The sequence below is a fragment of the Triticum urartu genome, chromosome 4 (assembly GCF_003073215.2).
Source record: "Triticum urartu cultivar G1812 chromosome 4, Tu2.1, whole genome shotgun sequence".
In the NCBI taxonomy this organism is placed as follows: Eukaryota; Viridiplantae; Streptophyta; class Magnoliopsida; order Poales; family Poaceae; genus Triticum; species Triticum urartu.
This window is the reverse complement of record NC_053025.1, coordinates 316,903,970-316,918,128: the sequence shown is the minus strand read 5'-3', so window position 1 is coordinate 316,918,128 and position 14,159 is coordinate 316,903,970. Positions and strand designations below refer to the sequence as shown.

The 14,159-nt window shown below is 42.7% G+C and overlaps 1 protein-coding gene across 1 annotated transcript; it reads left to right on the top strand.

The window, feature by feature from the left end:
- The first annotated feature begins 9,284 nt into the window (after positions 1-9,284).
- On the top strand, positions 9,285-10,469 carry LOC125554739 (glycine-rich RNA-binding protein GRP2A-like). The gene has a single exon (XM_048718182.1). It carries the CDS (start codon positions 9,762-9,764, stop codon positions 10,467-10,469), a length of 708 nt encoding a protein of 235 aa, XP_048574139.1. The 5' UTR covers positions 9,285-9,761.
- Positions 10,470-14,159: the final 3,690 nt, after the last annotated feature.

Sequence of the window (14,159 nt, the reverse complement as noted above, 5' to 3'; positions counted from 1 at the left end):
GTGTGTTTTGACCTGGAAAAAAAATCAGAAGGAAGCTTTCGGGGCGAAGCGCCCCCGTCTCGAGGCGAAACCTGGGCAGGACCAATCTAGGGCTCCAGCAGAGCTGTTCTGCCGAGGAAACATCCCTCCGGGAGGGGGAAATCGAAGCCACCGTCATCACCAACGATCCTCTCATCGAGAAGGGGTCAATCTCCATCAACATCTTCACTAGCACCATCTCCTCTTAAACCCTAGTTCATCTCTTGTATTCAATCTTGGTCCCAAAACCTCAGATTGGTACCCGTGGGTTGATAGTAGTGTTGATTACTCCTTGTAGTTAATGCTGGTTGGTTTATCCGATGGAAGATTATATTTTCAGATCCTTAATGATAATTAATACTCCTCTAATCTTGATTATAAATATGCTTTGAGATTAGTTATGTTTGTTCCTGAGGACATGGGAGAAGTCTTATTATAAGTAATCATGTGAATTTGGTATTCGTTCGATATTTTGATGAGATGTATGTTATCTCTCCTCTAGTGGTGTTATGTGAACGTCGACTACATGACACTTCACCATTATTAGGGCCTAGAGGAAGGCATTGGGAAGTAATAAGTAGATGATGGGTTGCTAGAGTGACAGAAGCTTAAACCCTAGTTTATGCGTTGCTTCGTAAGGGGATGATTTGGATCCATATGTTTCATGCTATGGTTATGTTTACCTTAATTCTTCTTTCGTCATTGTGGATGCTTGCGAGAGGGGTTAATCATAAGTGGGAGGCTTTTCCAAGGAAGGGAAACACCCAAGCACCATTCCACCCACATATCAAATTATCAAAGTAACGAACGTGAATCATATGAGCATGATGAAAACTAACTTGACAACAATTCCCATGTGTCCTCGGGAGCGCTTTGCTTTATATAAGAGTTTGTCTAGGCTTGTCCTTTGCTACAAGAAGGATTGGGCCACCTTGCTGCACCTCGTTTACTTTTATTACTTGTTACCCGTTATGATTCATCTTATCACCAAACTATCTGTTACCGATAATTTCAGTGCTGGCAGAGAATAACTTGCTGAAAACCACTTGTCATTTCCTTCTGCTCCTTGTTGGGTTCTACACTCTTACTTATCGAAAGGACTACGATAGATCCCCTATACTTGTGGGTCATCAAGACTCTTTTCTGGTGTCGTTGCCGGGGAGTGAAGCACCTTTGGCAAGTGGAATTTGGTAATGAAATATTTATATAGTGTGCTGAAATTTACTATCACTTGTTACTATGGAAAATAATCCTTTGAGGGGCTTGTTCGAGGTATCTTCACCTTGACTAGAGTAACAAAGATTTTCTCCTCAACTTACTGCACCTACGGAAAATATTTATTACGAAATTCCTTCAGGTATGATAGAGAAACTGCTGTTTAATCCTTATGCAGGAGATGGAACATTACATCCTGATATGCACCTAATCTATGTGGATGAAAGTTGTGGATTATTTAAGCTTGCAGGTATGCCCGAGGATTTTGTCAAGAAGAAGGTATTCCCTTCATCTTTGAAGGGAAAGGCATTGACAACATATAGGCTACTGGATGATATTGGATCATGGAACTACAATCGACTGAAATTGGAATTTCATCAGAAGTTTTATCCTATGCATTTGGTTCATTGTGATCGGAATTATATATATAATTTTTGGCCTCATGAAGGATAAAGTATCACTCAAGCTTGGGGGAGACTTAATTCAATGTTATATTCATGCCCCAATCATGAGCTCTCAAGAGAAATTATTATTCAAAATTTTTATGCTCGGCTTTTTTACAATGATCTATCCATGCTCGATACTTCTTGTACTGTTCTTTTATGAAGAAGGATATTGAATTCAAATGGTATTTATTGGAAAGAATTAAACGCAACTCTGAAGATTGAGAACCCGATGAAGGTAAAGAGTCAGGTATAAACCTTAAGTTTGTTTGTGTTAAATCTTTTATGGATACTGATGCTTTTCGTGATTTTAGCACTAAATATGCACTTGACTCTGAGATATATAGTAGCTTCTTTTTGTGAATCTTTTGCCACCCATGTTGATCTCCCTATGGAGAAGTGGTATAAATATCATCCTCCCATTTAAGTTAAAGTAGTAGAACCTATTAAAGTTGAAGAAGAAACTATTACTTATAATGTTGATCCTATTGTTCCTACTGCTTATATTGAGAAACCACCATTCCCTGTTAGAATAAAGGATCATGCTAAAGCTTCAACTGTGGTGAACAAAAGTTATATTAGAACACCCAACCCCCCTTAGCAAATTAAAGTTGAACCTAGTATTCCAATGGTTAAAGATCTCTTGGTTGATAATATTGATTGACATGTTATTTATTTCTGTGATGAAGCTGCTAGAATTGCTAAACCCGATATGAAAGATAAACATATACCTGTTGTCAGCATGCCTGTTTTTTCTGTTAAAATAGGGGATCATTGTTATCATGGCTTATGTGATGTGGCTGCTAGTGTGAGTGCAATTTCTTATATCTTATATAAAGAAATTATGAATGATATTAATTACACCTGCTGAGATAGAAGATATTGATGTTACTATTAAGCTTGCTAATAGAGATACTATATCACCAATTGGGATTATTAGAGATGTTGAAGTTTTGTGTGGGAAGATAAAATATCCTACTGATTTTCTTGTTCTTGCTTCCCCATAAGATAATTTTTGTCCCATTATATTTGGTAGACCCTTCTTGAATACTGTTAATGCCAAGATAGACTGCGAGAAAGATATTAGCACTGTTGGCTTGGGGGATATGTCTCATGATTTTAATTTCTCTAAATTCCGTAGACAACCCCATGATAAAGAATTACCTAGTAAGGATGAAATTATTGGTCTTGCTTCTATTGCCGTGCCTCCTAATGATTCTTTAGAACAATATTTGATAGACCATGAAAATGACATGTTTATGAATGAAAGAAGGGAAATAGATGAAGTATTATTTAATCAAGGACCTATTTTGAAACACAATTTGCCTATTGAAATCCTTGGGGATCCTCCTCCACCTAAGGGTGATCCCGTGTTTGAGCTTAAACAATTACCTGATACTCTGAAATATGCTTATCTTGATGAAAAGAAGATATATCCTGTTATTATTAGTGCTAACCTTTCAGAGCATGAAGAAAAGAAATTATTGAAAACTCTGAAAGAAGCACCGTGCCGCTATTGGCTATACTCTTCATGATGTTAAGGGCATTAGTCCCACTCTATGTTAGCACGAAATTAAATTGGATAAAGATGCTAAACCAGTTGTTGATCATCAACGACGGTTAAATCCTAAGATGAAAGAAGTGGTAGGAAATGAAATACTAAAGCTTCCGGAGGCAGGTATAATTTATCCCATTGCTGATAGTCAATGGGTAAGTCTTGTTCATTGTGTCCCTAAGAAGGGAGGTATTACTGTTATTCCCAATGATAAGAACAAATTGATTCCTCAAAGAATTGTTACATGTTATAGAATGGTAATTGATTTTTGCAAGTTAAATAAAGCTACTAGAAAAGATCATTACCCTTTACCTTTTATTGATCAAATGCTAGAAAGATTATCCAAGCATACACATTTTTGCTTTCTAGATGGTTATTCTGGGTTTTCTCAAATATCTGTGTCAAAAGATGATCAAGAGAAAACCACTTTTACTTGCCCTTTCGGTACCTTTGCTTATAGACGTATGCCTTTTGGTTTATGCAATGCACCTGCTACCTTTCAAAGATGTATGACTGCTATATTCTCTGATTTTTGTGAGAAGATTGTTGAGGTTTTCATGGATGATTTCTCCGTTTACGGAACTTCTTTTGATGATTGCTTAAGCAACCTTGACCAAGTTTTGTAGAGATGTGAAGAAACTAATCTTGTATTGAATTGGGAGAAGTGCCACTTTATGGTTAATGAAGGTATTGTCTTGGGGCATAAAATTTCTGAAAGAGGTATTGAAGTTGATAAAGCCAAAGTAGATGCTATTGAAAAGATGTCGTGTCCTAAAGATATCAAAGGTATAAGAAGTTTCCTTGGTCATGCTAGCTTCTATAGGAGGTTTATTAAAGACTTCTCTAAAACTTCTAGGCCTCTCACCAATCTCTTACAAAAAGATGTTCCTTTTGTCTTTGATGATGATTGTGTAGAAGCATTTGAAATACTTAAGAAAGCCTTGATTTCTGCACCTATTGTTCAGCCACCTGATTGGAATTTACCCTTTGAAATCATGTGTGATGCTAGTGATTATGTTGTTGGTGCTATTCTAGGACAAAGAGTAGATAAGAAATTAAATGTTATTCAGTATGCTTGTAAGACTCTAGACATTGCCCAAAGAAATTATGCTACCATTGAAAAAGAATTTTTAGTAGTTGTATTTGCATGTGATAAGTTCAGACCTTATATTGTTGATTCCAAAGTAACTGTTCACACTGATCATGCTGCTATTAAATATCTTATGGAAAAGATGAAGGAAATATGCCCTAGAGGCAATAATAAAGTTGTTATTTATATTTCCTTATATCATGATAAATGTTTATTATTTTTGAGCTGTGCTCAATGGGCGCCTATGTTTGAGTTGTGCTTTGCAACAAAATCTCTTTGGTCCCTTTAATCTGGGTAGCAAGCCCCAAGTGTTTTGTAAGAATGGCGTATAAGCCGGATTAAAGGGTAATCATAGCTTCGCTTCAATGAGCAGGAAGCCCCCAAGTGACCAATAAGATAAGCCCATAAGGCAGGATACCCATGTTTGAACTGCATATCATGGCAGCAAGTTCTCTTTGGCAACCTTTATTTTTTTCTGAGAACTCAAACTTTGCGAGAGATAATTCTTCTTGAACCGGATGTTAAACCGGATATTGAGAGCTTCAAAGCTTTGTGGGAGACAGATTTCCCTTGAACCAGATTTTAAACCGGAAACTTCATTTTGAGCCGGAAATTTTCTGACAGCCTTTTAAGTTTTCATCAATATAACAGCAGCCTCCGAGACCAGGTTATCTTCCCTCCACTGACCCGAAGTTCTTGACTTGCTTTAAACTGTCAGTCATTTACTAAGTCATGTTACCAAGACCTAAACCAGTGAGTCACCAAGATCCATCCGAGTCATACATCCAGCCGGGTTACACCGCGGGGTATATCCCCGACATTAGCGCCAAGTTTAATTTGGATTTATCCATGTGAAACTGATCAGCAATATAAACACCTGAACAAATTTTATAGGTTGTGCTTCGGGTTAAAAATTCTTGTAAGCCGACACCTGATCATCCATAAATCCTTGTCATTTCCTTCTTCTGGACATCCGTGTCAATATACCAGCTTCATATTCAATTTGCTGACATTGGCTTCTCACAGAAATATATTGTGAAAAATATTTGACTCAACTCCCAATGCTTAACAAAAATATTGGTCTTGAAATACTCATTTGATTTTCAGCCGGCTTGTAGAACTTGCCGGTTTATCATTGCCAAAATATCCGATTTGTAAATATTGATAGCACCGGGTCTTAATTGTTGCCGACGCCGGGTCATAGTTATTGGTGACGCGGGGTCAATCTGGTTTACTCAAAACTGAGAATTTGAAGATTTTCTCCCTTATATCCATATTACCTGTAGCCCCCAAGTCTTGAGCAGAAACAAAGTGATGACTTAAGACTTGCTTCAATATAAATACAATCACTTTGAAGAAATCCATGTTGTTCATCTTAGTCACTAGTAAAGACTGAATACTCCATATATGTAGCCCCCAAGTGTCGGGTTGTCATGCTTGCAACAACCTGGGACTTGTAATTGCCTTATACTCATAAAAACTTCAACCAGTGTAGCCCCCAAGGGCCGGGTCATTATGCAATAATGAGCAGGGACTTTATAAATATGATCATGTAGACTTGAACAACAATGTGTAGCCCCCAAGGGCCGGCTCAGTAAGATAATATTAAGCTGGGACTTTATATATACTTCTTTGAAAATAACATCAGATGATGTAACCCTCATCATGGGGCTTGAACCCACTTCCACAAGGTTAAGAGCTTTGTGCTTTACCAACTGAGCAGTGGACCCTTCAATATAATGGAATAAGACTTGTGTACCTTGAATTGTTGACAGGATCAATTGGTAGCCCCCAAGGGCCGGCTCATTATGATGTGATGAGTAGGGTCTTCAATAAGGCCAGTAAAACTGACTTTGCATTAGCTCCCAAGTGTCATGGTGCATGCTTGCAGCGACATGAGACTTGCATATTTGATGTAATCTCAACTTGAATAATGTAGCCCCCAAGTGCCGGGTCGTAAGCCTGAGGTGACTCGGGACTATTCCTTCCATTGTAGAATAAATCATATCCATTGACAAAATAATAGCCATTGCACTGAAGTGACTTTGAAAACCTCCACCATAATACTGGTTATTGATAACCATAATAAAAATCTAGCCATGTTGGCTATTCAAGATTTGAATAATATAATCCGGTATGAAAACCTAAATCATTCAATAGCATCATGGCAAACCAGCCAAGTTTGGCTATTAAAGATTTGAATACCATATCGGTTGACAAGTAAATCCGGAGTTTAAATACTCAGTGGCTCTTGGCCGATAGCGACTTAATGTGCATCCATTGTAATCCGGGATGTTTGTAACCAGGCGGCTTATAGCCTTTGCGAAAATCAATAATTGATAACCCTTTTGATGATGGGCTTGAGCTTAATCATTTATATAAGTCATAGCTCTGCAAATCCCGCATAGAGTTTAAACAACATATGCCCTGGCGACTTAACGTCAAAAGCCAGGGCGGGTAACAACCCAAATATAATATAGTCTTATGCATTATGAAAAAGACTAGCATACTAGCAACTTTGAAGTTTAAAAACAGGGTGGGTTATCAAACCTCAGATAACAAAAATGAATATCATACCTTTGATACTTATGAACATTGCTGGCTTATAATGCCAGTAAGGGTAATAACCCTGAAGATATAGAGCACAACGCCCTGTCCACTTTAGTCACGCCGCCGGCTTATCACGCCATATGCAGCAAGGGGTAATATCCTAAAACTTAGAGCACATCGCTTCCAAGTATATACGATCATCATACACTGGCGATTTATAATCCACAGTCAGGCCGGGTTAATAAACATTAGATAATTTCTCATCATACACTGGCGACTTATAGTCCAAAGCCAGGCTGGGTTAATAAACACCGGATATTTTCTTATCATATACTGGTCGACTTATAGTCAAAAACCAGGCCGGGTTAATAAACACCGGATAGTATCTCATCTCATACTAGCGACTTATAGTCAAAAGCCAGGCCGGGTTAATAAACACCGGTGAATTATAATCATAAAACCTTATAAGCCTCATTAAATAAACCTCAAAAAAGAAAATTTGTCGAATAAAAACCAATGAAAACGAGGCTTTTCATGGGTTGTCAGGCCGAAAAATGAGGCTTTTCATGGGCTGTCAGGCCACTGAGTTAAACCGTTTTACAAACCTTATAAGATGGACCTCACATAACCAATCGTCGTTTTAACTTTGACAAGTTCAGGATCTGCATAAGATTGACTTGTCAAACATTCGGCGGGTCATTCCAGGATTACCTCGGCGGAGTGGCTTACTTAAAAAAGCAGGATAACCCGGGGTTTTAGGTGAATACACCTGGCTTCCAAGCCTGGCTTTTAAGCCTATTACAAGGGTTATAAAAATCTTTGTTCTTTAGAACAAAAGAGCCCCCAAGCAATATTGTGAGCTGTGCTCAAGGGGCACCTATGTTCGAGTTGTGCCTATAAGCCGGATCAAAGGGTAATTATAACTTTGCTTTATAAAGCATAAGCCCCCATGTGGCCATAATAAGATAAGCCATAAGGCAGGATACCCATGTTTGAACTGCGCATCATGGCAGCAAGTTCTCTTTGGCAACCTTTAATTTTTCTGAGAACTTGAACTTGCAAGAGATGAATTCTTTTTGAACCGGAATTTCAAACCGGATATTGAGAGGTTTAAAGCTTTATGAGAGACATATTTCCCTTGAACCAGATTTTTAACCGGAATCCTTCCTGATAACCCAGAATTCTTCTATTGAGCCGGAACTCTATGATTGTCATCAATTTTTTAAACCGAAAATTTTCCGACGGCCTTCAAATTCTCACCAACAGGGTAGTAGCCTCCAGGGCCGGGTTATTTTTCCCTCCAATGACCCAGAGTTTCTTGAATTTTGCTGAAACTGGCAACATTTGCGGAGTCCTGTCATCATAGCCCCCGAGTCTTAAGACAACTCGAGGAGTTGGCTTGAGATTCTTCATACTTGGCCCTGATATAAACCGACATATAGCTGAACAGCGAACCGCTGTCATATGTTGAAGCTGGAAGCAAGGTGGCAAGTTAATGATCTTCGCAACACTCATTGTATATCCTTGGCGTTGATAACGCAATGTGAATCCACGGAAACTTGAGGTCGACTGTGGCGGGCTGTAAATGGCCCCGTATGATTTGCGTCAATAGTTTAGCCAGTGGTTCATCCTAGCTGGTTGTTGAAGATAAACTGTAGTGGCGTTAACTTGTGTGCCCTAACCACTGAATCATCTGTTGCAGGCGGGCGAGTCGGCTGCAGCATTATAATTCGGTACGGACGAGCAAGTTGGCCGTGGCGTTTGTAAGCCAGTGTGGACGGTGAGTCGGCAACGGCATTGTAAGCCGGCGTGGACGAGAAAGTCGCCCGCAGCGTTGCAAATGGCTCGGCCGCGGGTGCGGGCAATGAATCAGTCGTGTGTGTTGATGTAGCGGGGGTGGCGACTTGCGCATATATCCGTCGAGAAGTACGACACGGACAAGCGCTAGTGCAAAAATAATGTTGGTGCATGCCCCTTTGCGACACCTTTGTAATGAATAATGGTCCCGCGAAAAAAATACCACAGAGCCGAGTAGTTGTTCTCAAATAATTTAACATGTACTGAAAATAGATATGGCGAATAGCACCTGATATTTTTGTTGGCTGTACAACCGGCGTGTAGTACAGTGTTCACGTACCAATTGCCAGATTCATGCCATGTACTAAGAGCAGCAACATAGTGTTGAATATGTGTGTAGGGATATTAGCGCGTGCGTTTATTTTGTGTTAGTTGTAATCAAAGGTTGAGTTAGGCTTGATTCTATTCTCTGTATAGCTGTATATTGTAACGTGGAGATCAAGCCTAACTCCCGTATCTCAACCATGTAATCTTTTGTTGGCCTTGAGCCTATATATACACACACGCATCCCTGCAGAGATGCATACGCTTCAACCATATTTTACATGGTAATCAGAGCCTCTATCTCTTCCACAAACACATCTAGCCATGGCAGGTTCCTCCGCTCCGGCAGCCATCTCCTTCGCCCATGTTCAGATCGCTGAGAAGCTAACTAGGGAGAACTATCTATCCCTGGAAAGCTTAGGTCCTGCCACCGGTCCGAGGTGCCCTTCTCATGGGTTTCCTTGACGGATCGCGGGCAGCACCACCGGAGGAAATTGAGGAGGAAAAGGCGGACAAGACTGTCGAGAAGGTATGTAACCCAGCCTATGCAGCGTGGGTGGCTCAAGACCAGCAGGTTTTGGGCTTTCTGCGCGGGTCTCTTTCCCGAGAGGTGTTGCTGCAGGTGATGGATCATACGGAGAGCAGCAAGCCGTGGGCGGCGATCCAGGCGATGTTCGCCTCGCAGTCGCGCACCCGCGTCATCCAGCTCCGCACACAACTCACAAACTCACGCAAGGGAGATCTCTCTGCCACTGCGTACTTGACCTAGATGAAGGGAATCGCTGACCAGCTTGCTGCCGCGGGGAAGAAGATGGACGACGACGATCTGGTCTCGCAGATTCTCTCGGGGCTTGATGCAGACTACAACCCCTTCGTCTCGGCGCTCTCTACCAAGGTGAACGAGCAGGCGATCACCCTCGCCGAACTCTTTTCCGGGCTCCTGGTGGCCGAGTCACGTCTAGAGGCACAGAACCAGGTGAGTCAGCAGCTGTCGGTCAATCTCGTCGCCAAGGGTGGACGTGGCGGCGGCTATCCTCAGGGTCGCAGCAACAGCAGCGGCAACGGTCGCGGTGGAGGAGGCGGGTGCTCCTCTGATGACGGGTGTGGTGGCTATGGTGGCTACCCCAACCAGCGCCAAGGCGAAGGCGGCAGTGGCAGCCATGGCGGTGGTGGTCACGGTGGTGGAGGCTACCACAACGGCGGCGGCGGCTACTACAACGACGGCGACGGGGGCTACAACAACCATACCCGCCCCGACGTGGTCATATGCCAAATCTGTGGCAAGGCCGGCCATGATGCATATCACTGCTGGAAGAGGTTCGAGAAGAACTTCAAGAGGAAGGAGAAGAAAACAAACTCCGCAGCCACTTCGTACGGAGTTAATACGAACTGGTACATCGACACTGCAGCAACCAACCACGTCACGAGTGAGCTAGACAAGCTCGCTACCCACGAATGCTACAGCGGCATAGATTAAGTCCACACGGCGAGTGGGTCAGGTATGGAAATTGCTCACATTGGTCATGCGCATATTCATACCCATGATCAACCTATTCATCTTCGAGATATTTTACATGTTCCCAAATCTGCAAAGAATTTGATTGCTGCTCAAAAACTTGCTCATGACAATCATGCATACTTGGAAGTTTACCCTGAGTTCTTTTCTATCAAACAATAGGGAACGAGGAAAATTCTGCTGCGTGCACAGAGTAGAGGTGTGGCCTCTATCCTCTACCTCATGCACCATCCGTTCGTGGGAAGCATGTCCTTGGTGTGCAAAAAGCATCGTCTTCTCGGTGGCATGGACGTCTAGGGCATCCATCTTTTGTCATAGTTGATCAAGTAGTCAAAAATAATTGTATTCCTGTGTCAAATAAAAGGCATGAGTCTGTTTGTGATGCATGTCAAAAGGCAAAAAGCCATCAGTTACCGTATCCTCGGTCTACTAGTGTCTCTAGTGCTCCTTTAGAGCTAGTCTTTTCGGATGTTTGGGGTCCTGCTGTTACTTCTGTAGGCAGGTTCACATATTATGTTAGTTTCATTGATGATTTCAGCAAGTTTACTTGGATATACTTGATCAGAAATAGATCTGAAGTGTTTCATAAGTTTCATGATTTTCAGCAACATGTTGAGCGCTTGTTTGATAGGAATATCCTTGCCATGCAAACCGATTGGGGTGGCTAATATCGCAAACTAAATTCATTCTTTGAGTGCATTGGTATTTCCCACCATGTTTCGTGTCCTCATGCCCACCAACAAAATGGCTCCACCGAAAGAAAACATAGACACATTGTTGAAATTGGCCTCGCCTTACTCGCTCATGCATCCATGCCATTAAAATTCTGGGATGAAGCTTTCACTACTGTCGTTTATCTCATTAATCGTCTCCCTAGTAAAGTCATTCAATCTCAAACACCACTAGAGCGCCTTTTCAATATCACCCCAGATTATTCTTTTCTTCGTGTTTTTGGGCGCGCGGTATGGCCTGACCTACGCCCCTTCAACAAACATAAACTGCAGTTTCGCTCTACCCGGTGTGCGTTTCTTGGATATAGTCCTCTCCATAAAGGCTATAAGTGTCTAGACATCTCCAGTGGACGTGTCTATATATCTCCTGATGTTGTGTTTGACGAGTCCATCTTTCCATTTTCTGAACTTCACGAGAACGCTGACGCTCAACTCCGTGCGGAAATCAATTTGCTTCCTCCCACACTCCTTAATCCTCCTGTATTTGATCATGGGGCAATTTGCAAAATGACCATGTGACTTTTTCTGATCAAAATTTGGAGTTTCCAAGTGTACAGGAAGCAGAATATACGCAGGACTCCACAAGTGGTGACGCAATAGATCCTGGTCACGAGGAGGACTCTCCCGCCCTGTCAGGTGCGGGTTCCCATGCAGGGTCTTCGACACACTCCCAAGCGCCCGACCGATCCATCCCGGGATCAGTGCGACAGACGCATGGAGCGGGCGTGGGAGCCGGTTCTCCCTCACCGCGTGGCCCCAACCCACGGGCTAGTGTAGAGGCGACAGGCCCGGCCGATCGCCAACGGGCTGCATGGACGAACGGGGGAGGAGGCGTTGATCTCTCCCCTGACGCAGTGGACAGTACTCTTGGTGGATCCTCTGTGGCTGCGGGATCACCTGTGGCTACGCCTCCACAGCCTCCACCACCACCTGTTATTTCGAGGGCTCGTACACGTTTACAAACTGGTATTTCTCAGCCAAAAATATGCACTGATGGTACTGTTTGATGGTTAAACTTCTGCAACACAGGTGAACCACAAAATGTGAGAGAAGCATTAGGGGATCAACGGTGGACGGAGGCCATGATTGAAGAATACTCGGCTCTCATGAGAAACAAGACTTGGCATCTTGTACCGTTTGAGAGGGGAAGTAATTTGATAGATTGCAGATGGATTTAGAAAATTAAGCAAAAGTCTGATGGTTCCATTGACAGATATAAGGCACGTTTGGTTGCCAAAGGTTTTAAACAGAGGTATGGAATTGACTACGAGGACACTTTTAGTCCCGTGGTCAAAGCGACTACCATCAGATTAATTTTGTCCATTGTTGTTTTGAGAAACGGGTGCATGCGACAGCTAGATGTAAAGAACGCGTTCCTTCATGGTGTTCTGGAAGAGAAGGTGTTCATGAGACAACCCCCAGGATATGAGGATCCTAATAAACTTGGGTATGTGTGCAGATTGGATAAGGCTTTGTATGGACTGAAACAAGCTCCACGTGCATGGTATTCTAGATTGTCAACAAAATTCCAAACACTTGGTTTTGTTCCTTCAAAGGCTGATACATCACTATTTTTCTTCAAAAAAATGGTGTAGTCATGTTCATGCTTATTTATGTTGATGACATAATTGTAACTAGTTCCTCACCAAAAGCTGTTGAAGCACTTCTTTAGGATCTTCGGAAAGATTTTGCCTTGAAGGACTTGGGTCAACTTTACTATTTCCTTGGCATAGAGGTTAAGAAGGTAAAGAGTGGTATACTATTGACTCAAGAAAAATATATATAAGAAATTCTCACAAGGGTGGGTGAGGGAGTCCTGGATTAGGGGGTATCCGGACAGCTGGATTATATCCTTTGGCCGGACTGTTGGATTATGAAAATACAAGATTGAAGACTTTGTCTCGTGTCCGGATGGGACTCTACTTGGCGTGGAAGGCAAGCTAGGCAATACGGATATGTATATCTCCTCCTTTGTAACCGACCTTGTGTAACCCTAGCCCCCTCCGGTGGCTATATAAACTAGAGGGTTTTAGTCTGTAGGGCAACATACAATCATACCATAGGCTAGCTTCTAGGGTTTAGCCTCTCCGATCTCGTGGTAGATCAACTCTAGTACTACTCATATCATCAAGAATAATCAAGTAGGACATAGGGTTTTACCTCCATCAAGAGGGCCTGAACCTGGGTAAAACATCGTGTCCCCTGCCTTCTGTTACCATCCGCCTTAGACGCACAGTTTGGGACCCCCTACCCGAGATCCGCCGGTTTTGACACCAACATTGGTGCTTTCATTGAGAGTTCCTCTGTGATGTCGCCGTAAGGAAGGATGCCTCATCTCGTTGTTAAAAACAACATTACCGCCGGGGGAGCCCTGGCTGTCAGCCAAACTCTCCGGCTAGGCAGTTTCGTCATGACCGCCTGTTTGGCTGCTGCACCGATGATGACTTCTCGGGTCATCGAAAACAACCTCCACGTCGGCTCGGAATTCGCTGAGCAGATGGATCCAATGGAGCTCTCTTCCCTAAACGAGCTCTTGGATCGTATCGCCACATTGGGAGTCGCTATGGACTATGATCGGATTGGGCTTAAACCCGATCAAAGGGAGATTAACTCTCCACCGGTCACCCATCATGTTGCAGTGGTGGAGGAACAATGCGGCGATTCTTCCTCTATCTTGAGGACTAACTATGTCCGAATTGCTGAGCTCTCTGATCCAGATACCCGTTTACGGGAGGACATCACCCAAACCCTGAACCTAGAGTCAGGCAGTGGGCCAGACTCACCGGGCAACATCCCGGAATCTGAACTTCCAAGATCGGAAACTCCTCGGCCCCTGGGTCTCAGATCAGGTAGGGTTTCGGACTCAAAACCACCCACCCACCCAGACATAAACGATCTTTCCCACATTAGGCAAGAGCCC